General features: G+C 36.8%; 2 protein-coding genes and 1 long non-coding RNA gene across 3 annotated transcripts; 2 read left to right on the top strand and 1 right to left on the bottom strand.

Moving 5' to 3' along the window:
- Positions 1 to 240: 240 nt before the first annotated feature.
- Positions 241 to 12,398, bottom strand: LOC135076578 (uncharacterized). Its single transcript, XM_063971011.1, has 4 exons — positions 12,104 to 12,398; positions 3,275 to 3,551; positions 2,501 to 2,680; positions 241 to 1,124 (listed from the first exon to the last, which is right to left on the bottom strand). Exons 1-4 carry the CDS (start codon positions 12,219 to 12,221, stop codon positions 845 to 847), a joined length of 855 nt encoding a protein of 284 aa, XP_063827081.1. The 5' UTR covers positions 12,222 to 12,398; the 3' UTR covers positions 241 to 844.
- Positions 12,399 to 13,744: 1,346 nt separating this feature from the next.
- On the top strand, positions 13,745 to 14,263 carry LOC135076577 (uncharacterized). Its single transcript, XR_010258311.1, has 2 exons — positions 13,745 to 13,907; positions 14,034 to 14,263. It is a non-coding gene; the product is annotated as an uncharacterized LOC135076577 (long non-coding RNA).
- A 6,351-nt stretch (positions 14,264 to 20,614) lies between these two features.
- Positions 20,615 to 21,700, top strand: LOC135076576 (uncharacterized). The gene is made up of 2 exons (XM_063971010.1): positions 20,615 to 20,686; positions 20,995 to 21,700. The coding sequence occupies exons 1-2, from the start codon at positions 20,654 to 20,656 to the stop codon at positions 21,604 to 21,606; spliced, it is 645 nt and encodes a 214-aa protein (XP_063827080.1). The 5' UTR covers positions 20,615 to 20,653; the 3' UTR covers positions 21,607 to 21,700.
- The last annotated feature ends 6,090 nt before the right edge of the window (positions 21,701 to 27,790 follow it).

Here is a 27,790-nt window from a genome sequence, read left to right as displayed (position 1 = left end):
TTTGGCTGTTTAGTCTGATAAGTAAAGTGGTAGGCATCAGGTTTATGAAGGTAGACAGTTACAAATTTCAAAGTGTATTGATTTTCATAATCAATACTATTTGCCGGGCAGGCTCTATGGTTCTGAAGGTTGGGTGACCTGCTAGAGTACGAGTACGTTTATAAAAAAGCTTGATTCCCTTCGCATGTAGGTTCGCACACAACAAACAATAAAAATACGTAACACATAAAAGTACTTTATTTGTAACTTAAATGACTTATTTGATATTTACATTGGTTTTGGTAAAAATCTTATTGCGTGGTCACTGGTCAGTTACGTAAGACCCAAAAGTTGGAAATTCCTTTACTTTTTAAATCTTATTCAATGGGAATAGGGTCGATTTTATTTGCATACTTTGTACTAGGCCTACTTGTTCCGAGCTGATAAGTTTCTCACGAAACAATTTAAATATCACAGTTCGTCAGCGCCGGCGCAGGTAGTTAATGAGCCCTTATTTTTATACTAAACTTTCGATTGTCGTGTGGCAAATCGACAAAACAGAAAAATGACATAATCAGTGTAACGTCACGTTGGTTAAAAATAGTGGCAGTTACCTACCACTTCCACTCCATTTGAACGAATTGCTTTAAAAGTAAAGCAAAGTAAAGTAAAGACTTTACTTTACATTAAGTACCTACTTAAGTACTAAGATGGAGAGCCAAAGTCCTAGTAGATAAAATATGCTAACGCCATATTTACCAGTAGGATTTGATTTGACTCTTATTACTTTTGCCACACGGCAAATCGATAGCAAGCATCCTCATGTTCCTTTTTCGATTTTGAAAAACTGCTACTTTAAACACTGTCACCTAAACATAAGCAGGTTCTGTAGCAGCCTCAGAGGTGAGGATCTGCACAACGCCCGCTTCCTTGGACACGCGTATCTTCGCACGCACATGGCAAACTCTCTGTCGCACTCGCACAGTCGCGCTGCGCACGCGTTGATGAAGCCGTGCTGGCTCTCATAGTTCTCTAAGGCGCAGAGAGGCTCCCCGTGGTAGCACTTCCAGTAGTAAGGCTGGAAGTAGACCGAGAAGACTGGACAGAACATGTTCTCGTAGCAGCGGTCGTGCTGCTTGCAGCATCTGTTGAAGTAAAAAAGAAATCCTAATTAAGTAATGTTTCATTGAAGTCACGTTTTTTTTTCTGCATGACAAGGCATTTGACCACAATCGAACCTGGCGTTTAGTGAGATGCAGTCTAGGATGGTGCATATCTGCCCTGTAAGTGCCTATTAGTTCTCGCCTTGAAAAGGCCCGGAAGAAATTAAACCAAGTCAATGCACAAAGGCAAATAAAATATTCTAATTTAAACTTGACGCAGACCGAATTGAAAATTCTTCATTGAAGAGACCAGCGTGTGTTTCTGGCAGCTTGAAACAAACTCTATTCTTTTAACATGATTTTATACCTGCTCCAGTAACATTGACTTTTTTTTTTACTTGAAAATGTGCATTTTGAAAACCTAGTCATATGCATTAGATAAATGAGATCATTGTACAGCTCCAGGACCCCTCGCTTGCCTCTGTTCTCGGAGCCAGAGGACGAGAATATGGTCTGGGACTCTAGTATCTATGAAGGTGGACTCTAGCTACCTGTCGATCCCATCAGTGGGCCGGCCCGAGCCCAGGAAGCCGCAGTAGCAGCCGTAGCCCTTGTAGGCCAGCGGCTCGCAGCCAGTGGCGCAGTAAATCATGTTGTACAGCTCCAGCACCCCTCGCTTGCCTCTGTTCTCGGAGCCAGAGGACGAGGACAACGTATGGAGACTCATGTTTCTCAAATCATCATCATCATTTCAGCTACAGGACGTCCACTGCTGAACATAGGCCTCCCACAATGATTTCCACATTGTCCGGTTGGTAGCGGTTTGCATCCAGCGCCTTCCTGCTACCTTTATGAGCTCGTCGGTCCACCTTGTGGGTGAACGTCACACGCTGCGTTTTCCGGAAGTGGCCTCCACTCCAGAACCTTGCCCTATCGCCGACAGTTCTGCGTACTATAGGTATCGGTAGAAACAGAATCTAGCTACCTGTCGATCCCATCAGTGGGCCGGCCGGAGCCCAGGAAGCCGCAGTAGCAGCCGTAGCCCTTGTAGGCCAGCGGCTCGCAGCCGGTGGCGCAGTAGATATGTTGTACAGCTCCAGCACCCCTCGCTTGCCTCTGTTCTCGGAGCTAGAGGACGAGGACAACGTATGGAGACTCATGTTTCTCAAATCATCATTATCATTTCAGCTACAGGACGTCCACTGCTGAACATAGGCCTCCCACAATGATTTCCACATTGTCCGGTTGGTAGCGGTTTGCATCCAGCGCCTTCCTGCTACCTTTATGAGCTCGTCGGTCCACCTTGTGGGTGAACGTCACACGCTGCGTTTTCCGGACGTGGCCTCCACTCCAGAACCTTGCCCTATCGCCGATAGTTCTGCGTACTTTATGCATCGGTGGATACAGAATCTAGCTACCTGTCGATCCCATCAGTGGGCCGGCCCGAGCCCAGGAAGCCGCAGTAGCAGCCGTAGCCCTTGTAGGCCAGCGGCTCGCAGCCGGTGGCGCAGTAGATCATGTTGTACAGCTCCAGCACCCCTCGCTTGCCTCTGTTCTCGGAGCCAGAGGACGAGGATATGGTCTGGGGACTCATGTACCTGTGGAGGTACCAAGGTTATCGCGTCGGTGGTAATGATTTGTTTGCATGATAAGGTTGTAAGACTGGTATTTACGATTTATTAGCAAACAATTTGGACTTAATGCTTGAGGTCTCAGAATAAGACTTGAAATAAGAATGTAGTGTATCTAGTGTATAGATCGTTTTATCAACGAAAACGCGCCGCACCACTCTTCCGCTAATGTTGGAGTGTTATCGGTACACGCTAAATTATCCTACAATAATGACGCTCGGAAGCTCAAATTGGTGGGGCGCATCTTCGTGGATGAAACGATCTTTTGTAAGATTGTGGTATTTAAGATTTATTAGCCAAACAATTTGGACTTTAGTGCTTGAGGGAGGTCTCAGGATAAGACTTGAAATGTGAATGTAGTAGTGTAGGTACTCGTAGATGTACGATTATTTTTTTGTGGACACAGTAACATTCGTGACAATTTCAATGTCTTTCATGTGATGAAGTGATTTTGTACAAAAATAGAAGAAGCAATTTTGAAATTGAATCCGTCACGGATGTTCTTCTACCTAGAGCCTCTACCTAGAAGTCTATGTATTATTAGCAAGTCTAAAAACTTACCTAACCCCTCTCAAAAAGTCCTTCTCCGGTATCGAATATCTGAAAGGATCTCTTGCATATCCCACCAGGAGAGGTCCTCCCTCATCTTTTTCGCTAAAATCATAGTCGATCTCTAATTCGTTCCCTCTAGAGTCTTCTTCTAAGCTATACGTGTGGTTCTTACGGTCTACCTTGGTAACTGGTGGTACTGGTAAGCTATATGGCCTTGTACTATGCTGTAGTTGAGCATAGTTTGTATTGTTGAATATAGTATCATAAGATAAGGGTCTGAATCCATCTGGAACAAAAATTTACTGATGTTATTCAGAATTACAGGAGTCCTTTAAATAAGGGGCGAATAACATAGTCTATTTTATTTTGATCTTAACAAAGATTAAGCCTCAGAAACAATAGGAGCCAAATTGCAACGCTGTTGCGACGATGCGCGACAGCCCGAGATATGGGCAATGTAAGAGCATAATATTATGCGGTACCTTACATTTTTTGCCGCAGAACATTTAACTACTTAACATCCTCTCTGAAACAGCGGACATGTTGTTTCTTTAATCTGCAACATGTCGCTAGGTATATGGATGTCAGCAACAAGCCCTCTGGCATATCCGAACTAAAGGCTTGAACAATCATAAAGTTTGTTCATTAATGAATTATTTTGATACATGACAGTTGTTTTTGTTGTTATTTGTACCTATCTTTAACTAGTAACTTCCAATAACTCCTATCATAGAAGCATTCAAGTACCTAGATGTCCTAATTGATAAAACCCTTTCACGCACTACATCGTATAAAGCTAATTCAATAGACATCATTCACTTTGCTCATACACGCCCATTCAAATGATACGATATTTGCATGTCGTCGACAATGAGCTCGCCCGACCGAGAAATGTATGGGACACAATGGCTTTTATATGGTTAGCAAGTTAGCCTAGCTATTTACAGTATTCTATTAAAAACAGGATGTAACTACACTGTAAAAACAGGATGTAACTACTGTACTACACTTAGTACCTATCTATCACTATTATTATAACTATACCTAGTTATTAACCGCGTTCATTTTGCGTTTGTTCAAGCTAATAAAAAAATCCTCTCAGTAATAACACCTATAAAAGTTATTATTAAGGTTTTTATCAACAGGACGGGATTGGTAACTTAGGATGGTTCTATCACTCTACCTACAACGTCGCCAGCGGTTTATTTTATACTACATATTTATTCATCCTACTATATTGTATTTGGCGTGATTGTTAGGACAATTTATTATTATTTACCTATTAAACTTGACTGTGGACGTTGTTACATTAATATTCGCGCCATTAACAACAATAGCTCACGAGATGCGGTAACTAGGTAATGACATACTTATCACAATATCATACAATAAAAACATCATCATAGCAAATAAACGTTGCGTGTTTACGACAAACAGTACAAACTGCATCAGTCGAACTGCGTGTTGACTGCAAGGCTTTTAATGCCTCTTAATACTGATTTTGTGTTTTAATTGTGAGAAATACAGTTACGACAAAACGTGACATCACATTTGTTAGCAATCCCACCAAGGTTACTAGAGTGGAGTTTTATGTATGGGAAATGTCTTAAATCCAACAATACACACTTTAGAACTTTTTGGCAATCTTGGACAAATAAAGCTCGAGACCATTAATTTGCAAGACTGACAAGTTTATGGCGTGAACTACAAAACTTACCTACCTTTGTGGTTTATGTAAAAAGTACCCTAAATAGAATAAAGAACAATGTGTGATCTGTAACACTGTGGATTAGATAGAAGTCCACAACTAGACATATAAACGGGACTATTCACACCTCTCGTTCCCACCGCTGCAACTCCTGTGTAGCTAGGATCTACAACTTGACCGCCAATAAAAACCCAATCAGTGAAGGTCAAGTTCGTCCCGGGGGAAAGTTAACTGTCATTGGACCCGCAACGAAACTAGACTTAAGCTTTCTCCTTAAAATGTCGCAGAAACGTGGCATTTCTATAACTCTATTGCCCGCGGCTTCACCCGCGTGAAATTTAGTTTGTCACAGATTGTCATAAATTATAGCCTATATGTTAATCTGGGTTATAAACAATAATACTGTAAAGTTTCATCAAAATCCATTCAGTAGTTTTTGCGTGAAAGAGTAACAAACATCCAGACATCATGACATCCAAACTTTCGCATATACGAGTACGTATACTATTATTATTTATAGTAGGAGTAGGAAGTAGGATGTATGCTCTGACTAGGTCCTATAGAGCGTTATTCTTCCCCAACATTTGTCAGTTCTGAGAAGAATGTAGTCTGTCCATTTCCACTTCAACTTTAACATTTCGAGAAGCTAAGGCGGTGTCTACAATGATTGTTATCAGCCTAATAAACAATGTGCGGTAATATTCGTCAAGATTTACCAATTCTCTCGGCATTTGGGCTCTTATTTCATGATTGCGTCTTCCCCAAGGCTAAATAAGTGATAGTGAAATAGCCATATTAATTACTAAATTTGAGTGTGATTGAGTGATTCCTTTCAACAAGGTCGTTTTAAAACATTTAATTGTATTTCTCGTAATTGGTAGACGTCGTAAAATGTCTATTTACACATCTTTCTTTGATGGCCTATCTTTGATAAGATTGTTAAGAAATCTTTTGAGTTTTAATAACATTGGTTGTAATATAATTGTATTAATTGCATAATAGGAACTGTATTTGGTATGCAGGTGAGATATTTTAGATATCAGTATTACAAAGTTTTTTGTAACTAGGTAAGTACACAACATAATAACAAACTCTCGCATTAATGGTATTAAAATATTGTCATCGTTTGTGAATGCTCTGACTGACGCCCGAATTCACAAACGATGCTTGCTTAAGTGGAGCAGCAAATCGAACGCACAGCGTTGAATAGAGTTCTGTGATTGGTTCGTGTGTCACCCTGTGCGTTCACGCGCACTGTGAGACCTCATAGTAATGTTTGTGAATACGGGCGTGAGTTTCTTGTACTTGTTCTCAGAGTTGGTCCACTTTATTGTCCGACAAAAAATACTCTCTCACTTTGTTAAGAAGATAATGTGATTTAGTTACCTATAGATATACTTATAAGAACTCTACCATCATCAGCAGATACTTTTCTGGTAATATTGGTAGAGTTGTAAAATATTCAAAACGTGTAAAAAATCTTTAATCACTTGAGGTCATTGGCAACAGCAGATTTCATAACTATAATGCGAAATTAAAATGTTGTTTCCAAACCCGATTGCTCTTTACCTTGACATTCTGCCGGTAGCAAGTCCACCATGTTCAAGATGTTTGATGTATAGTGCTGTGTCCTCACCCGTTTAAATAGATCTAATGAGAAACTTAGGATGTGTTACAAGGTCAAGTTTGTGTTAATTAATCAAATATTTACGATATAGGTCGCAGGATGAGAATTTTGATGAGGTTTTGAAATAAAGCGCAGTCAATGAGAATTACTCAACACTCATTTTTTTTTAATTACATCTATTCTTAAAATTAGAATATTATGGACCCTGTAGGAGAGAGGAGGACCATCAGCTGAAAAATCGAACCAAAGAAATGAAAAAAATGTGGTAAGTTTCGTCTCCACGATGCTTTTTGACTCACATAACTTTAACAATTGCGTGTTGTAAAGTGATTGAGAAACCTAATGTCAGAAATACGACATATTTAAGCCATGTGGGCCGGACCACATGATCAGCAATATGATAATACCGGGCTGCGGCTGTCGCAACGAACCCATCTAAATCTATTATTGTTACCATTCGAAGCTTTGAGCAACATGTTAAGGCCAGAATTGCCGATTGTATTTCGTAACTTGTTCGCAAAGGACGTCCATGATTTACAAAAACCAGCCTAGTCTACATTCTAAACTAGTCTACTTTTTTGCCTAGAAGTTATTGAAAAATGGTATGAAAAAACCAAACCTTAGATGTACAAGTCACGAGGTTTGCATTAATTGTGTGAGTGATGATCACCAAAAGTCACACAAACATTTTCTGGCACAAATGCCAAGCTCAGTTTAGGCCTCGCGAACTGTACCTATAGCTCGTAGTCTTCAATTATTTTTGTTTTATAAATTGTTTCTGGCAATTGTTTTCGGGTTTACCATGAAGAGGTTCTTCTTACAAAAACCTTTTTGAAACCTTGTTCGCGTTGTTTGGTAAAACAAAAGAAACCATATAAAGTGCAATAAAAGGTGTTGGTACAACAAAAAAGGTGTGAATTTGTTGGGGTTGGCCAAAACTTACACAATGAATTCCAAACATAGGTAGGAAGGTACTTCTATTTCTAAGTTGAAACCCACAAAAGTTTGTTCCCGGAAAAGAACAGACTCATAACGAGGCACTGAGGAAAGGTATATATATTTTACATTCTTAGATATATTTTTCATTACTTGAAATAATTATAAGAATGTAATGTTAACATGCCTAATGGACTATTGGATTTGGATAGTCGCAAGTTCGCAATACTTCGAAATGTTGATAGCCACTTCTTAAAGGTTAAGGTCTCATTTATTTGAAATGACTAGCGAACCTAATGACTAAAATGGCAAGGTAAACTTAGTGATCCAGTGGTTAGAGAGTTATACTCTTCGATCGAAACGCCCTAGGTTCAACTCAGAGACGGGAGACTGTAAAACTTTGTGTGAATAAGTAACTTATTTGCAGTTTCATCATCATCATCTCAGCCATAGGACGTCCACTGCTGAACATAGGCCTCCCCCAATGCTTTCCGTGTTGCCCGGTTGGTAGCGGCATTTTATACTGTTTATTTATTTTATATGTATTTGCAGTTTATACTGAGCAAATAAAATGTTTTTTTTTCTTTATTTGAATTAAACCCGCATGCGGGTGTCTTACTTGCGGCCTGTGAATGAGTAAATAAAAAAAATAATTAAAAAGTAGGCACGCTTCTTATGTACTAATATCACAAGTGCCTTCAGTTTATTTTGCTACCTTGTGGCCATTGCCTGCCAAAAGGTTGCCGACCGCTATAGAGCTATGTTAGACTCCTAGGTGGTCCTTGAAGACTAACTACATAGTAACTATGAGCTCAGTTCAGGAAGATCTAGGGAACTTTGTGAATGCGAAGTAAGTTTTAAGTAAGTTCGTTATTTTGAAGCGTTTTCTGGTCAACTTGACCTCGGTTTACTCTTACCTTTCGGCTTTGGTTTCGGCTTGCGTCAGTGAAAGTATTTTGTGGGTTACGTGCTGCTGTGATAATCGTTCATTGAAGCCCTTTTCGTAATAGGAGTTATTTTTAAATCACCCTACTTTTTATTAAGATTCGTTTTTGGATCGGAGCAGCCTCTCGACAAAGCTGTGGGTTCTAGTCCTGTCTGATGCAATCAAAATGACAGAATAAACATGTTAAAATTCTCGACTTCTATAGTTAATGTTTACATTAATATGAGCCAAGACAAGCAAGCTTTACCTTCTTATAAAATCAGGTACGTAGGTACTCTTAAGTACAACCACGTTAGCTTGCGCTAGCGCATTTCAAACTCTATCGATAGAAAGTGAAGCCCAATGATTCGGCAATTTCTATCAATAACAGCGCATTAGCCCTGAATCAAACTCGATCATAATATTTGAATAGTTTGGTGTGCCCAGTGAAAGTGCCGTTGAACAAGTGAATAATGTTGATTTAATAAAAACCATGATCTGTTTACACTTTAGCCTTTTAAGAACAAAACACAATAGGGCATTTGACACCACCAATTAAATGTGATGTACTTTTTATGAGCTGTCAAAATGTGATCTATATATATAAAAGAAAGTCGTGTTAGTTACTCCACTTATAACTCAAGAACGGCTGAACCGATTTAGCTGAAAATTGTCAGGGAGGTAGTTTAGAGCCAGGAGAAGGACATAGGATACTTTTTATCCCGTTCGAAATTAAAAAAAAGTCTGCTTATTTATTGCCATTAAGGCGGAACAAAGTTCGCCGGGTCAGCTAGTTTTCTATAAAGGCGAGTAAGTAACTGTACAAACGCAATTTTGATGGACATTATTAAACTGATGACAATACTATTTTGCCAACGTACCTATTTGAAAATCTCTTGGTACGGAACCCTAAAAAAGTTTTGACCAGTGTAGTTGCGCCTTAGTTATTATTGCCTAATGAATAGGTAAACAGCTTTAAGAGAACCTGTCAAAATCTGCGTATTCCGATATTGGGGTCAAGATTAAACCCATCGGTAATGAAAGGGCAAGAAACTGGATCTGATTTAACATAAGAGGTAGAACTCTCGTGGTGATGATTCACTGTTGATGGATAGCGTGACCTTTACACCGGTAACTCGAGTTGTAGAGTCAAGAATTTTTAAAACTAGCTTTTGACCGCAGCTTTGCACAAAATTCTTTTTCAATGATTACCTGTCACGTAGTAGATAATCAACAAAAACACTTTGATTTAGTTCTATTAATTTGTTCTTGTATTATCACGAGAAATAATACTTTCATTATTTTTTTGTCTCTATCAATGTAAACTTTTCTATTTCAACTCCAATGATAAAATGGTTTTCGGAAACATGTTTGGAAATAGTTTGTCTTTATAAAACGTATCAAAATTAGTTCAGTAGTTAGAACTCAATAAACAGACAGACTGAGTTACTTTTGTTTATAGTAATATTAGCTTGGAAAACAATAACTAGGTAGACACCTGTTCGATAAGTGGGCACTGAGTATTCAGTGGATTGTTGGTAGACCTCTTATAGGTGATTATTGAAGCACAGATGACAGAAAATCAAGTTGTAGTACCTTATTTGGTTGGGATAAATGCTATTTTATAACAGAAATATATAGTTAGAGGTGCTGTACATAAATAACATCAAGGGTCAAGGTTAGTGACGTCATTAATATTGACACGTAGTGGACCACAATAGCGACCTATCTACGAGTATATTGGAATTTTGGCCACTTGTAAGCAAACAAGAATCGTTCTAGTAAACTAATATAGTTACTTAAGTTTTCCAAAAAATAAAAGACCCTTTGACCTTAGGATTGAATAGCAAAATATTATCTAGTTATGAACCTTCTAACATTTGCATAAAGTTCAAAATAAAGGGGCATGATTTATCCCAACATCAGATAAAGGGTTAAATTGAGTAGACAAAAACAGAACATCCATACATTATCATCGAGGTGGAATGATTATATGAAAAGGTGACATACGTTTTGACCATCATTACAATGTTGCTTTCATACATATTTCGTCAATGAAAAGATTTTTGGATGAATGAAGTTGACGAGTATTGTCTAAGAGGATAATTAAAATGTGACCTTTTGATAGAAACACTTAGCTTAAGCGCTTTTGGTCGGCCTGTAAATCAGTATGAACGAGTACAGGCCGTGAAAGTGCGTACATTTACACCAATTTGGTATAAGCCGATTCTTCATACAAATTAGAATCGGGCCCAAATATCGGCCAACTAAAAGTCTGTGGTCTGGGGGGCTAGGCTTAAAATGAAAGGTGTATTTTTGAGACATTTTCAGAAAATGTTAAAGTTAATGAAGTCACGGGCACAGCTAGTGTTATGGCATGTACCAGGAAGATATTGATGTCCATAAAAACTATAACTATAAAGTAGTATTTATGCTTGTTTTTAAAATGCAAACATAGGACCAGGAACCACTTACTGAGATAGAACAGGGTCAATAAGGCCGTGAATAATGTGCAGTGCATACATATAAGGGTTATTATAACACTTATGGCCATTTGCATAAAGTGATGGAAATTCTGCATTCTCTATGTTGAGAACGTGTCATTATTGATACCCATTTGTCTTGTTTTATTGATAGGAAGTTACTATTTTGTTACATTGAATACATATTGTAGAAGAAGGGAACAAATTGTGCCAACTATTATAGCTAAAGTAGAGTTTGTGTAAACGGTTCCTGTTTTGTTTCTTCGAGGATTCAAACCCACAACGGACCACTATAGTAGGCCGTCCACTATGACAAGGGCAATTATAAAGTAAACACTTTTTTAGTTTGTTAATAATATTAAGTTTCATGAATACCTATAAAAATAGATCAGAACCAGGTTTATTCTTTGTGGCTAAGTGGATAGAGCTCTCAGGCAAATGGGATGTAGTGAGTTCAACTCCTAGCTGAGATAATTGATTTTTCTAATTTACTTTACTCAAATTATAAATGGTAAAAGGAACATTATCAGAGATTACTTAATAGTTACATAGCCAACAGAAACAAAGACAATCGAATAATCGCATCGGAAATGCATTGCGCAATCGATAGTCCCATTATTGGGCCCAGCGCGGCAGCGTTCTGTTGCGGCCCAAAGCAGATTCCTTTTACATTCCGTCTCAATGATCTATTTTCCCACGCCTTACTAAAATTATAGTCATTTTGGTTTCTAGGTGTAGACTATGAAACGAGTACAATACCAATATTTTTTGTTGTGTTTAATACTGTATCTCCCAATAAATAAATAGTTAAATAAAATGTAGAGATGGCTAGGTAATATTGCACGTATGCAAAAAAACTTACTGAAAAAACGAACTTTTTATGAAGGTACGGAAGGTTGTAAACCTTTTAATGCAACTAGATAGATAATGTTACAATGGGGACTAACTATAGTTAAATGGTAAAATATTATCGTTGTTAGCAAAAAAATACACTCGAATTGAGAATCTCTTCCTTTTTTGAAGTCGGTGAAAAATTCGTCAAATTAATGTAAATCAGGGAAACTTATTTAACAAGCAGAAAAAAGATATCATATTCATTCTCCCTATACAAAAAAGTACAAAACAAAACTTATCTATTTTGTAATAAAAACGTCGTTACCTGAATTACATATAACTAATGGCACAAAACACGCAATCAGGCCCGCATACACGCCGTGAAACAGGCCCAATGTCCTGCGACTCCTGACTGCACTTACACTATCACTGTCACCCATCATTAAGCAAAACCATTTATCCACCAATTACTCAACAGTCACTTTATTTTGTCATCATTAAAATTCAGCTACGAAACTTTTTGGTGATACTTTTTAATAATTAAAAAGTTACGCAAACTTTTTTAATTTAATGGCGCCAAAAAGCGCGGGAAGACGCGCGCGGAGCATGCGCGTCGTGCCAACAATGATCGTGTTTTTTTTTTCGAAGATCGACCGCCCGTACAGCCTTACGAGAGTAATATCAATGATCGTGAGCAATTTTCTGCTCTGTATGCATTAATTTCGCGGAAATATCATGGTTTATGCATTACAAATGTGTTGTAACCTCTTTATAGGACTGCCATTATGTTTGCGTAGAATGACGATTGGTATTCTGATGATTGTTTGGGTTAATACAAAATCATATGATTCTGTATAGTTATGATGAAGCAATATGACGTGTCGTACGAGAATGTAGTGATAGCTGTTTATGAGATAGGTTGTTAGGGAAGTCTCATTTTCAAATTCAGTGGTTGCATTCGGCCACAGACCACACAACCTGTGGCATTCGGCAAAGGTTCCATTCTTTCGCAAAAAAATCAAGTGTATGCAATTATGCATCTACCTTTCATGGAATATTATTTTCCATGATAAGTAGGTACCTAGATGCCAAAAGTAAGTCGTTTATGAGTTATGATGTAAGGAGTCTATGCAAAGTTTAATGATGAAATGTGAATTTTAATTTAACATTATGCTCTATAATTTCTTAGTATGAATAAAATGTGTTTTTTTTATTGAAGTATTATGATAAATAACTATCACTCTACACACATTTACTCAATGAATTGCTAAAAAATAAAGCTAGAATTTATAATTGGATTTAGCTTTCATACATTCATCGTTCGATTCTTGGTTTTTGTTAAGAAATGGCAAGACTAGTCATACTCTACCTACGCAGCTTTTCAAATGAATAAAGGTTTATTTGATACAATACATTACAAATCGTACAAATTAATTCATTTAAAAGTTAATTTACTAAATAGTTCCACGTTCAGTACCTATATGTACACCTAGGTGCCTATTTATTTACCTAATACGAGTATACGAAGGCATATGTGCTACGAAAATGTCATTTTTATTGAACTATGATTTTTGCACTGCTATTATTTAATTTCAAATATACCATGATGCAAAATTAACTTCCAGCTCCTCCTATGTTCTTCTAATGAATTTCGTTGCAGGTTCAATGACAGCCTAACTTTCTCCCGGGACAAACTTGACCTTCACTGATTGGGTTTTTATTGGCGGTCAAACTGTAGATACTGGCAACACAGGAGTTGTAGCGGTGGGAAAGAGAGGTGGGAATAGTCCCGTACGATGATGCTAATATTTACTGACTTAATTAAAATAGGTACCTAAGTATTTTCACTCAAAGCTTGATCGGAAAATCAATTTCTTTTTCATTTAACGCTAGGAAAATAGGGGCTTAGTATTGGTAATTAATTGATGCTAAAAGCCCATTACTCAACAGGTAATTTATTGTTTAATGGACGCCCAAGAAATTTGATAAGAACGTAAAAATACAATGTTATTATTCTGTTGAACAGACGATATTTACGTGGCTATTTTATTTAAGTGTTTTATTGTAATAATGCATTGAGTCCGTTAACATTAAGTACATCAAAAATCTGGGGAAAATGGGTTTAAAAAGTAAATACCTAAATAATTTATTTATTTATAAACATTATGTTCATTGTGCAGAAAATAGCATATAACCAATCAAGCTAAATAATGTGGTATTTTACAAATTTTGTTTATACATTTTGTAATTTACAGATGTAACTCGGTGTTTACTATTGATGATATTGTGCTGGAAAGCCTTTGGTGAGTCAGATACAGATGATGACAAGACAACTAAGAAAGACAGCAGCAGTAGCGAAGAGAAAACCGAAAAACCTTGCTGTGTACCACCACCCGTGTACGCATACCCGCTCATTTATCCTTTGTACTATTATTACTATCCAGTTTATGTTTTTGGTTGACAATAAAGGACCTTTTTTAAGTTACATTGTGCATAAATTCCTCATTCCCTATCTCTACAAATGGACTCCGTGGAATATAAGTGGCCATAGCGAGCTCTACTGTGCTTTATTGAGTAGAGACCAATTCGGTGCCAACAGCTTTTATTATTAAGTTTTAGAGTTAGGTGTAAGTTATGTCTGTTGTTTTTTCAAGGAAACAAAAGCACATGTGAACTTAAAAAATAAAACAGTAATAGCCTTATCATATTCCACAGATAAATTATTGAAAGAGTTAATGAGTATCACATGATTTGGTGCCAAATAAACATTTCTTTCTTTCTAAGATCGTAGAAAAGATTTCAGTCCCTTTCATCAAAAAATAAAAATCTGTAGAGTAGGTACTTTTTCAGAGGCTAGCACGTACACTAGATCGACTTTTGGTCTTTTTTTAAATAAGATAAACTTTGTTTTCTGAAATTTTGCATATTTTTAATCCAATTTCCAACACAAAAGTCTAGATCTCGTGCAACCAGTGCTTCACGCTTTCCTAGGCTTTACAACAATGCGACTATTTATTCAGAGTGAGTCATAGAGCTGTATCAATGGTCTCTCATTATAATAATGGATGCTAATGAGAACAAAAGACATAACCCACATTGATGCGCAGTCGGGTAAAGGGGCGTCAGCGAACCGCAAGTAAGTTATTTCCTAGCCTAGATAGTAACACTTGCGAGCAAAAAAATAACCCACTACAACTACAATGCAAAAGCGTTTTCCAGTAGAGAATGAAAAAGAATTGTTTTATTGAATGAACATGGAATTTAGTGCCTGTTTATTTAGAGAAAGTTCTTTAAAATCTTATAACTTAAAATGTTTTATACTTAGGTAAAAATCGGTAAACTAATAATATTGAAATGAAATAGTTAATTACTATTCGTCGATCATGTTTTGATCATGGCGCATAATTTCAAGTTTCAATTAAAAAAAATGCATTAGAATGAGAATGCAATAACGAGGGATAAAATGTCGAAGCGAATGGTTCCTACATTTTTTTTTATTTGCTTCAAAACTGTCATTCAAAGGCGTGTCTCGTTAAGGTTAATTTAACGGAAATTACTGCTAAGTGCTTTCCTTAAGTAAAAAAATGTCTAGACATGTTTAAATAAGGGACGACACTTTTTACAAGCAAAGTGTAACGCCTGGGGCCCGGAAAGTTGACTAATTTAACTAAAGCAATTTGGTTGTAAAAAGTAAGCGATGCAGTGGCCACATTGGTAGAGCTCTCGTTGATTACATTGTTGGTAAAAGGACAGTTACATTGTCCGGCACTGTATGGGTACAATGTAGATAGCTCGATTTCGATGTCAAGCAAGATAATTTTGTAAACAAAAAAAAAGTTTGCTCAATTTCGCGTAAAAGTAGTAGAAGTAATAAAATGCCACTGTGAAAAATATAAAATAAAAATATTGCGAATGCATGATAATATGGGTGTAAGCATTTGTATTGTTTCAATTATTAGAGGCTATAAATTGTTATAACCATAAAAAATATTAATTTGCACTTTATATTTCTGGGACATTAAACATTCTTATCAATATACTAGCTATTAGTGTTACTTTGCATTCTCAGTTTTGAAGATATGAAGTTTTTGTTCGTAAGAATTATTTTTATTTGAGGAATAAATAATAATAATATATGTATATGTTTGTAATAATCTAAGCTCTATCTCATTGTCTCCTATTTGTCAGGATTCCCATTAACTCAATGTATTAATTTCAGTTTCTATCCATCGTTCTTGTGACGAGCCTACCAGCCTACGGCTCGATGAGGCGCTCCCTGACCACAGCTAGAGAAGGCCGAAACTTAGCAGATCTTCGCCTCCCCCCCAATTTGAGATCCCGAGACGTCCCCAAATTCAGGATCCCCAACAGCGAACTCTGTGCCCAACTGAACTTAGACCCAGGCCGGCTCTACTTAGTCCTACCCTGGTGGTACCAGTACTGCCAGGACCACAAGGAAAAGAAAGCCAAAAAGTACTCGGCAGTTCTACCCAATCTGGATTACTATATGGATAAGCTCAAAAGGGTGAACTACGCGAGGAAGATGGCTAAGCAACAAATGGCAAGGAAACAAATAAACAATTTGTAATAAATTGTCATTTCTAAAGATGGTTTCATTGGGTTAAAACAAAGACTTCTATGAATACTACTAGAGTGGTCTATAATAAAAATGGTGGCCTCAACATTCTTGCTTGCAGGGCGAAAGCAAGAATAGACCTAAGAAAATAGAGTAGAGACATAAGAGAGTAAGTTTGATGATGCTGTCTACTCGCTTGTATGGCCAATGAGTTGTGGTTATTTTTGTCCATAACTTGCTGAGCAAATTCTCAGTGCCGCAAAACCTGTCTAGTAGTATACATAGAGGTCTTTGGTTAAAATTATGAGCAGTATCGTTGCATTTTGTTTGACGTTTCATTTCAAAGCTTTTGTTTTAAATAAACTTTATGTTAAATAAAGGCCAGGGAATACATTTCACACTGCAACGCTTTCAGCAGTCAAATAAGAAACCTAAGTAGAGATAAAAACGCAATTTATTGCGTTATTTATAACACAATATTTAAGAGAAGTAATCACTTAAGAAACCTGGTGAGTGAGTTACAATTTAACTCTCTTATTAATAAAAAGTTACACTAGGATGAACCTTGGATTAGAATGACATTTCCATACTAAATGACAAAAAGCCAGAGTTCAACTAAGGTGCAATTTTATTAATAAGGGGGTAAAAGTTATTGTTACACATGTTTGCAGGTATTTGCAACAATAATGTTTTACCGAAAATGTATTCTCCGAACCATCAAATTACTCAGGTAAAGCACGATGTCTGATATTAGTGTTGTCGAAGGGTCGACATTTCTGTAGATATCGGAAACCCAAAATCTGCAAAGTTATTTTAAGCCTAGGTGCAAACCATCGATTTTTCGTCGGCCGATAGTTTAATTGGGTAGTTGATCAGTATGGGCAATTGGGCATGTATGGAAGTGTGCATATTACACCGATTTGATTTGGCCGATTCTTCATACAAATTAAAATCGGGCCCAACTATCGGCCAACTAAAAATCGGTGGTCTGCGCCTAGGCTTAAAGACTGGCTGAAATCAAAGTACAAGTACTCTTAGGAATGAAAATCTTAACACAAATAATGGTGCCTATTAGTTTAATTACGTTCATTGTACGCTTTTATTTACAATAAACAGATTAATTTTTTTTAAACTAAGGCAAACTTAACTCTACACAAAATAAAAATATAAACTTATTTTACTCAAAAATAAAAGTGTGTCCGTGAGGCAAAGAGGCGAGGATGCTGGCTGCATTTCCTCGCTGAATGGCAATACTAAGCCTTTGTGCAAGGAAAGAGCCAGCATTTAGATTTTCCGAAATTTTAATTAATTTAGGGGAAATGGTCCGAAACAATAATTTAGCATTCGGTCCCCAAGGTCCGTTCATTTAGGTAATTCAATAGGTGCGATTGCGGTCAAATACCTGCCTTGTCTTGCATAAAAAATAAATATCGATAAAAACGTTTTGTGCCGCACAAAGTGCGAGTGTGAAGCACCCAGCGAATGGTTTCTGAAAATGAAAAACGCGTCAAATACTGACGTGGTGATGTGCCGATGTTAATTTTATCAAATGCTTGATGTATTGCGTCTAATAATACAAATTGGAGCATGTTGTGGCAAAACGAATTCAGTAGCTACTTTAGTATACAATGTAAATTATTCGTTTAGGGTGAATTTATTTCTTTTCTTTTAACCATTTTGGATTAGTGTTACAATGATCTCGTTAATAATACCAAAAACGCAACGGTGCAATCCATTGATTATTACGTATGATCGACGAAAACAAAAGCGTAGACTCCAGATATACTCGTACATACATTTTGATCGAGTCAACTTTTTTTATAGACTTAATAGTGATTTATCATTTTACTGTATTAATGTGATGCCAGTTCTAAAGATAGGTAAATAAATTACATAGGTATAATATAACAGATAATAAGTCAGAGAGGAATTATTACTTCGTTTTATCTAAATGTAGAGTCAAACGAGTACCTAAGTCTGGATTAGCCCACTAGTTAAATTAATTATTCTACAAACAATCATTCCATAAAAAGATTCTAAATCGTTCTTTTACTAATTAATGTTAATAAATCTAAAGAAAGCCATTCAGTATTCAACAATGGCTTTAATGCTTAAATAAGCTTTTCCCGTGGGTGTAACATATTTACAATTTCTATTCCTAAGTATTAAATATGGATCGCATTTAGAATATTACTGTGTAGGCGGTTGAATTGGAAGGGTTCACTCATTCAATGCTTAGAATTAGAAACAAATTGAAATAATGCATGATTGTAACATAACAATGTTTTGGTTTCAATTGATTTCAGTCGGGCTGAAAAGAACACAAATAGGGTAATGAAAATTTTTTTATGGCTTGTACAAATTAAAACATGAATAAAACTGGAACATTTTATGTACCTACTATCATGGAAACTGTCTGGAATTAAGCAAATAAAGAAATGACATTGGGAACTTTATGCCCCACTTTTCGAAAAGTAGCGGACACAAACGAAACCTATCACAGATGATACATACTAATATCCAATGAATTTCCGTGCATTTTTTTTTCTCTCTTAAATGGGAATATTGAGAAAATGAAGTTTTAATATTTTATTTTATTTTACATTTAGGTAACATTTTTGACGACCTCCGTGGCGGAGAGGCGCACACACCGGTTTTCAAGGTGTGCCGGGCCAATCCTGAGGTCCCGGGTTCGATTCCTGGCCGGGACAATATAGAAAACGATCTTTTCACATTGTCTCTGGTTTGGGTGTGTTGTGGTTCGTCGTTCCCGATTTCCATAACACAAATGCCTTAGCTACTTATTTTGGGTTGGAGTAATATATGAGATGTTGTCTAATATTAATTTAAGTATTTATAATATTTTATTTATTTATGTTATTTTATTTATATTTTTATTTATTTTTATTATTTTATTTACTTTTATTGGTTACTCTGCAATGCCAAACAACATAACATGTAAAAATATCAAATCATTTTAGACAAATATATTTTCAACTTAGACTCGTCATATCTCAGAATTCCCATATCTCACAATATAGCGCTTTAAGTGAATATACCTACAAGTATAAAGCTTTGAAATAAAATACGTTTCATCTTTGTCCGCCGTGGGGCATTTTCTCATATTAAAGTTCCCAATGTCCTTTCGACTTGAAATTAGTTTTGAAAGTAGGCAATTATTAAAAAGTAAATGAAATTATTTTTTTACAGAGTCCTACTCTAACCGTTTGATAATGAAGATGTTCAGATTTTTACAGTGATAAAGTTAAAGTACGAGTACCTAGCTTTTATATAAAATTACAACGTATTTTTAGGCACTGGTACTAGGTCACGAGGCCTTTGTCCAGCACGACGACAACGACTAGCTCACGCACAAAGCTACGCTAGTTAGGGTTCGTCCGGTACGCTAGTTCGAATCTCACTGGGGCCAAGTGTAATAAGTACATACCCGTACAAGTAGGGGATTTTCACCCAATTTATTTACTTTCCTCTATGTATCTAGTGTATAACATGTTGTAACTAGGAATAAACAAGTGAAATGTACTTCATAGAACAGGCTAATATAGGCTTACGTTTAAATAAGCTAGTTATCAGTAAATGATTAAATCCCAAGTGTTTACACTGATACGAGCTTTATGAAGTGTTGTTACTATCTAGTTTATTACATCCACCTCTTCTATTTTGGAGCGCTGCAAAACAGTGTATTATTATTGTTTTTTATTTACTCAGGTAAATTCAGGATTTCAATTTCAAATTCATTAAGTAAGTGTTAATAAGAGTGACTCTTATTATGGGATGGACGTGAAAATCGCGGAAAATCACTTGTCTTGTGTATTTATAATGTTAAATTTTGGTTTGACGTGTGATTTCGGCAAAGTGGAATGGTCACTCCTACTGTTCACATGAATGATGATGACTAAAGGACGAATTCGCGAACAGCAGGTTTCCCAAACCCGTCTGATTATCGCCGGGACTGTAGGCCAAATCTCTCTCTTAAATTAGAGAGGGTCATGTTCTTGCAGTAAATGACCCGATGATGGAGTTTGGTTATAAAGTTTTACTTACCATTACGCTTATGGCTTGATTAAAGGAAATATGTTTATCTAAAACACAAAAGCCTTTTTTAGTTATTTTTCCAAAGTGTCATTTTTTTAACTGGTAGTGTATCAGCTGCTCGCTTCTACTATGGCCCTACCCCACACCGTGATAGGTGCTATTGTTTGGGGCCTATTTTTAAACATGTTTGGCGACTACTTCCTAGCGCGAGCGCGATAACGCACGCGTTTTTACGAGCGGCGCATGGGCCGGGAAATAATGAGACTCTTGCTCCTGGTGAGTGACATGTTCAAATGTTTGTTTTTAATATCCCGGGAGGGATCTAGACGGTAAGGTAGAGCCAGATTGGAGACAGGATTGGTAAGTATTTTGTTAGCTTGGTCCTTATATCCAAATCATAAAACTATTTTATCCACAATGAAGAAGCTCTTGGCCTGCATCTCACCTGATGGAAAGTGATGATCAGGCCGGAGGTGGAAGCGAGCTTCACCCAGAATCCTCAACCACAGAGGAACTGGCTAACTTACCTTTTATAACTACCGTAAACATTCGAGCAATATTTGAATCATTAATTTTGTTTCCAGGTAGCAGTCAACCTACATACCGTGCTAGTTTCTTCGAGAAAACACGATTCAGACTCAGATGAGAGCATCGAGAACCTTCTGTACTACAAAGACTGCAACCACAAACCAAAGGAATCCTCTCCAGTGCCAAACCTCAGATCAGAAATACAGCCGACACCAGTCAGGAAACCAGATCCATGCCCATTCCCGAAGATGTGCTGCAGCATGAGCTGTGGAGACGACTGCGGCAGCCAGCAGTCGTATCTCAGTCGCCAGATGGAGCCACTACAGCAGAATTTGCAGCCGATACAACCCATCTCCAGACAGTCCTCACTCCCAGCCCAACCACAAATAATGAGGGGTAGAAAGAAGAAGATCAAACCCACGATGGAAGAAATGGGCTTGCAACTGCCTTTCGGAGCGAGAAAGAGTCTGGGGTTCACGAAAGAGAAGATCAAAAGCCTGATATCACAGGACGCAGATATTAGGAAGATCTTGAAAGACCTGGTTAGAGTGACGATGCAGAAAGTCGATCTGTTGGAGATGGTCAAAGCCCGGAGGAGCAATGCTGGGAGGAACTCGGAGACGTCATTGAATAGTGATGATTATGACAGTTATAGACAGGTACAATAAGCGTTAACCTTTAGGATCAGACCGAGAACTTTGACCATTTTTGGCGTTAAAATATTTTGATCGGTGCTGTCCTAGATTAAGGTTATGAATAAGTCAAAAAGACCCAGTAGTTTTTATCTACCAGATATTATATTAAATCTTAAAACACGAAAAGTGTAAAGGCTTTCTTTTCTTGCTCCTTCCTTGAATTTCCATTAGTTTCTTTTTAAAGGACAAATTCCATTTCTAAAGGGTAAGTACAATGACGTAAATATTTATGCAATAATCAAGTGCGAGTAAAAGTTAATGGATTTCTGTCCCTTTCTTGATTTCCAAATGGTTATGACTTTTTTATGTAGTTCTTTTCAAATAGATAACATTGTATCTTGTATCTACCCACTTAGTCGGCAAAGAGCTAAATGATTTGTGTTACCATTGCATGTCTGCCCACATTGATAATTATAAACTTTGCTTAAGCGTAAAACTAGCGCGAAGTCACCTGGGACTGTAATGGAACAGAAAATGGAAAATGGAAATCATGTAGCGGACAAATTCAGCACAAACTTCAACATCCACAAAGCATTTGGTTTCGGTGCTAATATTTACAGGGCTCCCCCGCGTAATGCATGATAATTGTTCGACGAAAGTTCCCGAGACACTTTTAGATACAGAAATGAATTCGGAAATTCAGCCGTTAGAGTGAATGTTCAACGCAATGGCCGATTACATTTCAAATTATATCTTTAAGAGCGCTAATTCAGCAAAATGTGAAGCATTTTGTATCTTTGTATCTTATTTTGTAACATTTTAAACTGTGATTCGGCATTGCGCCAAAATACAGATGTACGAGTATGTTGTTACATATCCTAAAACTGTAAGGAAAAACTGCATTAACTTGACTAAAGTGGTAACATTTAAACATTATCAGGAAATAACCAGTATGACATAATAAGTTCTCAAATGGTTCAAAACAAAACTCTGTGATTTATTTCTAGAGTCTGATGGACGTCAAGAATATAGCAGGTAAGTAGCTGGCTGTATGAAAATAGCAGTAGAAACTGAAATCCTGAACTGAACAGCTTTTTGGGGCATCTTGGACAGGCATGTCCAGCAGTGGACTACAATTAGCCGAAATGAAGATGTCTAAAGCACGAAGGTATTAACTTAGCTTTGGCTAGCACAATATTCATTTAAAATTATCTAAACGATAATGGTAAAATAAGTTATTCCATTTCTCTAGTCTCCCAACTATGTAATTGGCGTAGTTGCCCTTTTGGGAAGACACTACTGTACAAGTCAGAGAATTGCTCCATGAAAATGAAATTATTAAGTCCATTACGATTAGTATGATACTAATTAGTTTGTAATGGACACCTAATAGAAATAGTTAATTTGGTCCAGTCCAGCCAAAATTTTCGTTTTCATTGCTTTTCTTGTAATTTATGCAAATGGTAACTAATAAAAGTTTCACAGCTGGCAAGTAACCTGTTATTGATTAACTCATAAAAGATACATACTTACACATTTTTGTACTGTGTATTGTTCATGCTGACTTATTTTAGTTTAATTGCAATGTAGGTATAATTATTCGGTTGTAATTTGATTTGAAATCAATGGTAATTTCATCGGTGGACTTAGAATAATACAACCTACAAAAGACGTCCTGTAAACTCTACAGTGCTTTGACAACTTCAAAAGTTTCTCAAGACTTGTGGTGCCACATCCCTTAGATATTGGAATGTATGTCACACTCACGTCGCGTTATAGTCACGCCAGTTCTGAGCTGGTCTTAATAAAATTACTCCTGTTTACTACGTTTCATTCATAAAACGAATTAGTTGAATTGTGTTGGAAGTGTGCGGGTGGCACTGACCGGGCTGAGATAATAATCTGGATTTAAAGAGAATGAAATTAATATACGAGGGTTATCACGAAGATTTACTAATGAATGTTGAATCTGACTACAGATTGTAGTGGTGGGGCAGGATGGGGCAGAGTGGGGCAAGCGCCCCACCCTGGCTCTGATCTTTAAGGTACCTAACCAAACCTAAAAAAATATTTTTTCTATAGGTACTTAGCTTCAATACTTACATAAATACGTAAGAAAGTTCACACTCGACAGGCGACACAAAAAAACGATCAAAACAATCGGTCATAATAGGGTGTAACCTTTTTTTATGAAAAAAATTACCGGCGTAAGACCGTGGGTATAATTTCCTAATTACACACCCCCTTACTAATAAAACTTACACACTCGTTGAACATTGTTCTCTGCGGTCCCGGATCTGAATCTGCGGTCTATGTCCTGATACGGGGGGGGGGGGGGGGGGGGTGGTACGATTGTCTTTCAATCTTCGAATCGGTAGGGGTACCAGGGGGGCCTTAGGACTTATGACGGGGGGGGTGGATCGCCCCGGGTGCCAACCCATGTTACGCCGCCACTGACGTTTAGTATGGAAATATTATTTTAAAAAGGGGTTCAACAAGTTTGTAACATTTATTAGTAAGAGGGTTATTATACCCTGAGCCCATGGCTACGTCCATACAGCTAACTCAGATTGATAAATGAGGCGTCCTCTACTCAATTTTGGAACAGTTGTTAGTTAATTTGTAAGGATAATTTGACGAAATCCTTATTTATGACCAGATGAGAATCACTTTACCTTATTGTCGAGAGATGGCGTTGTCTGTTCTTAGACCGCGGTAACGCCTAGTGGTAGAGTGGGTGCACTTAGCATTCGACAATATAAGTAGCTCTGTGACGTAATGAATGTCACATTATTTATAATACAATAATATTTTTTACGTACGTTTTACCCCCTCAGGGTTGGAGTTTCGTAAAATCCTTTCATAGCGGATGCCTACGTCATAACATCTACCTGCATGCCAAATCAGCCCGATCCGTCCAGTGGTTTGGGCTGTGCGTTGATAGATCACTATGTCAGTCAGTAAGTCAGTCACCTTTGAGATATTTATATTTAGATTTCCTGTTACATGTCATATAATTAGAAATCTTCTGAGAAAAGTTTGTTTTAATATTGGAACCTGAACAATATTATTTTTGACTTGAGGATAAACAGGCTGTAATAGCAAAGTGATGTGTATTATTATAAAGACACGTGTGTATTATTATCATAAATATTATTGTGTACACACCATTAATATGGTAAATTATTACGATGGATTAATACCCTAAAATAACAAAACTTTCTCAGACAGTTTGACTAATCTTCGTAAAGTACAAACAATACAATAACTGAAAAGAACGAAAGGTGTGAAAAATGTGTGCGACATGCTATACTGAATTTGAATTAGGTACCTATTTAGGTTTCACATTGAAATTCTCATTTTTAGGGTTCCGTACCTCAAAAGGAAAAAACGAAACCCTTATAGGATCACTTTGTTGTCCGTCCGTCCGTCTGTCAAGACCCTTTTTCTCAGGAACGCGTGGAGGTATGAAGCTGAAATTTATATCAATTACTCAGGTCTACTGTCCCTTGAAGCTGTGAAAAAATCAAACTTCTAAGCCAACGCAATCAAAAGATACAGCCGTTTTGCCGCAAATTTTCGACACTTGCAAGGGAATCAAAACCTACAGGGTGCTTCCCGTGAACTCAGAATCTTGAAATTTGGTACGAAGCAACGTCTTATAGCATAGATAAAGGAAAAATTACGAAAACCATAAATTTTTAGTTACATCACATAATATATATTTTTTTAATAATTTTAAACTTACTACCCATTTCCTCATAAACGCGTAGAGGTATTAAATTGAAATTCATACCAAATACTCAGGTCTATAATACCTTTAAGCTGTAACAAAATCAAACTTCTATGTCAACGCAATCAAAAGAAACAGCAATTTAAGCTGCATATTTTGAAACTCGCAAGTACTCGCAAGGGAATCAAAACCTAAAGGGTACTTCCAGTCGACCTAGAATCTTGAAATTTGGCATGAAGCAACGTTTTAATAGCACACATAAAGGAAAAATTCCGAAAACCTTAAATTTTTAGTTACATTACAAAATATATATTTTTTAATAAATATAAACTTATTACTTTTTTCCTCATGAACGCGTAGAGCTATCAAGTTGAAATTCATATCAAATACTTAGATCTAATTGCCTTTAACCCGTGAAAAAAAAAATTCTAAGTCAACGCAAAAACGCAAAACGCAAAAGTACAACCATTGATACCGCATATTTTGAAACTCGCAACTACACGCAAGGGAATTAAAACCTAAAGACCACTTCCCGTTGACATAGAATCTCGAAATTTGGTAAGAAGCAATAGCTTACAGCACAGGTAACAGAAAAATTCCGAAAAGCTTAAAATTAGTAGTAGTTATACCACCAAAAAAATTGTGATTGTAAACATAATTTTAGTTACAGCAATGACAAACGATAAAGAGATCTTTGTCTTAAATTTATGCTCCTCCATCTTTCCCCATTGTAATGTTATGAATTTCATTTTGCAATAAAAATACCATAGTTATGACTCGATTGTCGTAATGAACGAACTTTGTAAACCTTGCAGGTTTGTACGGAACCCTCGGTGCGCGAGTCCGACTCGCACTTGGCCGGTTTTTTAAAATTAGTACATGTATCTTCTTTCATTGGATTTATGTTAAGGACGTACTAAACTTAGGTAAGTACTGCATTTAGGTGTTCATATTTAAAGTGACTATTATTAAAATATGTTCTTGTACAGATACAGGTAGAGCCGCGTGATAAGCCGATGCGTGTGCGTATGAGCAGTAATTAAAAGGCTTTGAGGGCTTCCTCGCAATAAACTACTGAAAACACACAATCAACTGATTGCACCTTCAATTATTTGATTGAGAGCTACTGATGTAGGGCTGACAACACCAGGCTTACGCCCGTGTTCACAAACATTACTATGAGGTCTCCCAGTGCACGTTGACGCACAGGGTGACACCGAACCAATCACAGAACTCTATTCAACCCTGTGAGTTCGATTTTCTGCTTCACTTAAGCAAGATGGCATTTATCGATTGTAGAATATATTGTGTCGACTTTATTTCAGCCAAATGATGTCCACTGATGGACAAAGGCCTCATCAAAGGATTCCCATAACGCCGCGGCTCTGTGCTGCCCATTGTGGGCTAATTTTGAATAATTGTGCAGCAAGGCTATTTAAAAATTATAAAAATGACAGTCGAAAATATACAGCCTCCAACTTGACATTCAATTTTTAACTGTATTTACCTTGATGATCTACCTACTACTAACTCTACCTATTTATAAGCAAATAAAGAGTTTGAAAATTTTATTTTATGATGAAAAAAAATTACAGGAGCTTACACATTGCATTATAGTAAGTTCTGTGCTATAAGAAGGAAAACAATAATACTTTATTGTCATGAAGAATTGAAGAGGAAAAGCTCCGAGTTATTAAGCGACTTAGGGAGAGATTTAATGCTAAATAAGAACAAGGAAAAGTACAGTGAACATCGTGGGCAGTGCATTCAAATATAATAAAATATTATGGCGTATTGTGAAGTACATACAACTTTACGATTATCTTTTTTTGTCGCCTTTAATTAAAAATATTTTATGTATCAGACATGACAATGTGTTAGGAACATTATGGGACTGTTTTCATAAACATTTCAAACTTTTAACATCTGCGTGACAGCCCTAACCAAGTTTGGGTGTGAGAGAGATAGATATAGAGAATTCGCAGCCGTCTCTGTCGCGCGAGTCGCAATCTCTGCCGCGAGTGGTCCGCCAAAGTTGGGCGGGATGGTAGAGTTAGGATTGTATAGAAATGACATGAAACCTTTTTGTTTTAAGAATCTTTTTACTGTGATTTTAGCGCGTTATTATTTTTCTACGTGTGGGATGTTATTTGAGGCAACCTTGGCATTAGAAGATTACGTTACGACTGCATAGTTAAAAACATTCGAAGTCAACCTTTCCATTAATATCTTCTTTTTTGTCAATGTTTGGGAAACAAACAATTTTCATACACAGATTCACACAAAAAATAGGACAGAAATCATCAAAGTTTCCACATTTATAATGAGTACAGAACGCAAACTAAAAATTATTTTGATATTAAAATTTATCTACTTGAAAAGTGTATTGTATGTACTCGTAGCTTGACGTCATTTTTGCAATCGGCAGTATATTTTTACATTTGAAATTAATTCATGCTAAATACTATTGTTGGTCTTTAAAAT

The sequence above is a fragment of the Ostrinia nubilalis genome, chromosome 12, assembly GCF_963855985.1.
Source record: "Ostrinia nubilalis chromosome 12, ilOstNubi1.1, whole genome shotgun sequence".
Lineage (NCBI taxonomy): Eukaryota > Metazoa > Arthropoda > Insecta > Lepidoptera > Crambidae > Ostrinia > Ostrinia nubilalis.
The sequence above is the reverse complement of the archived record's forward strand: the minus strand, read 5'-3'. Positions and strand labels throughout refer to the sequence as shown.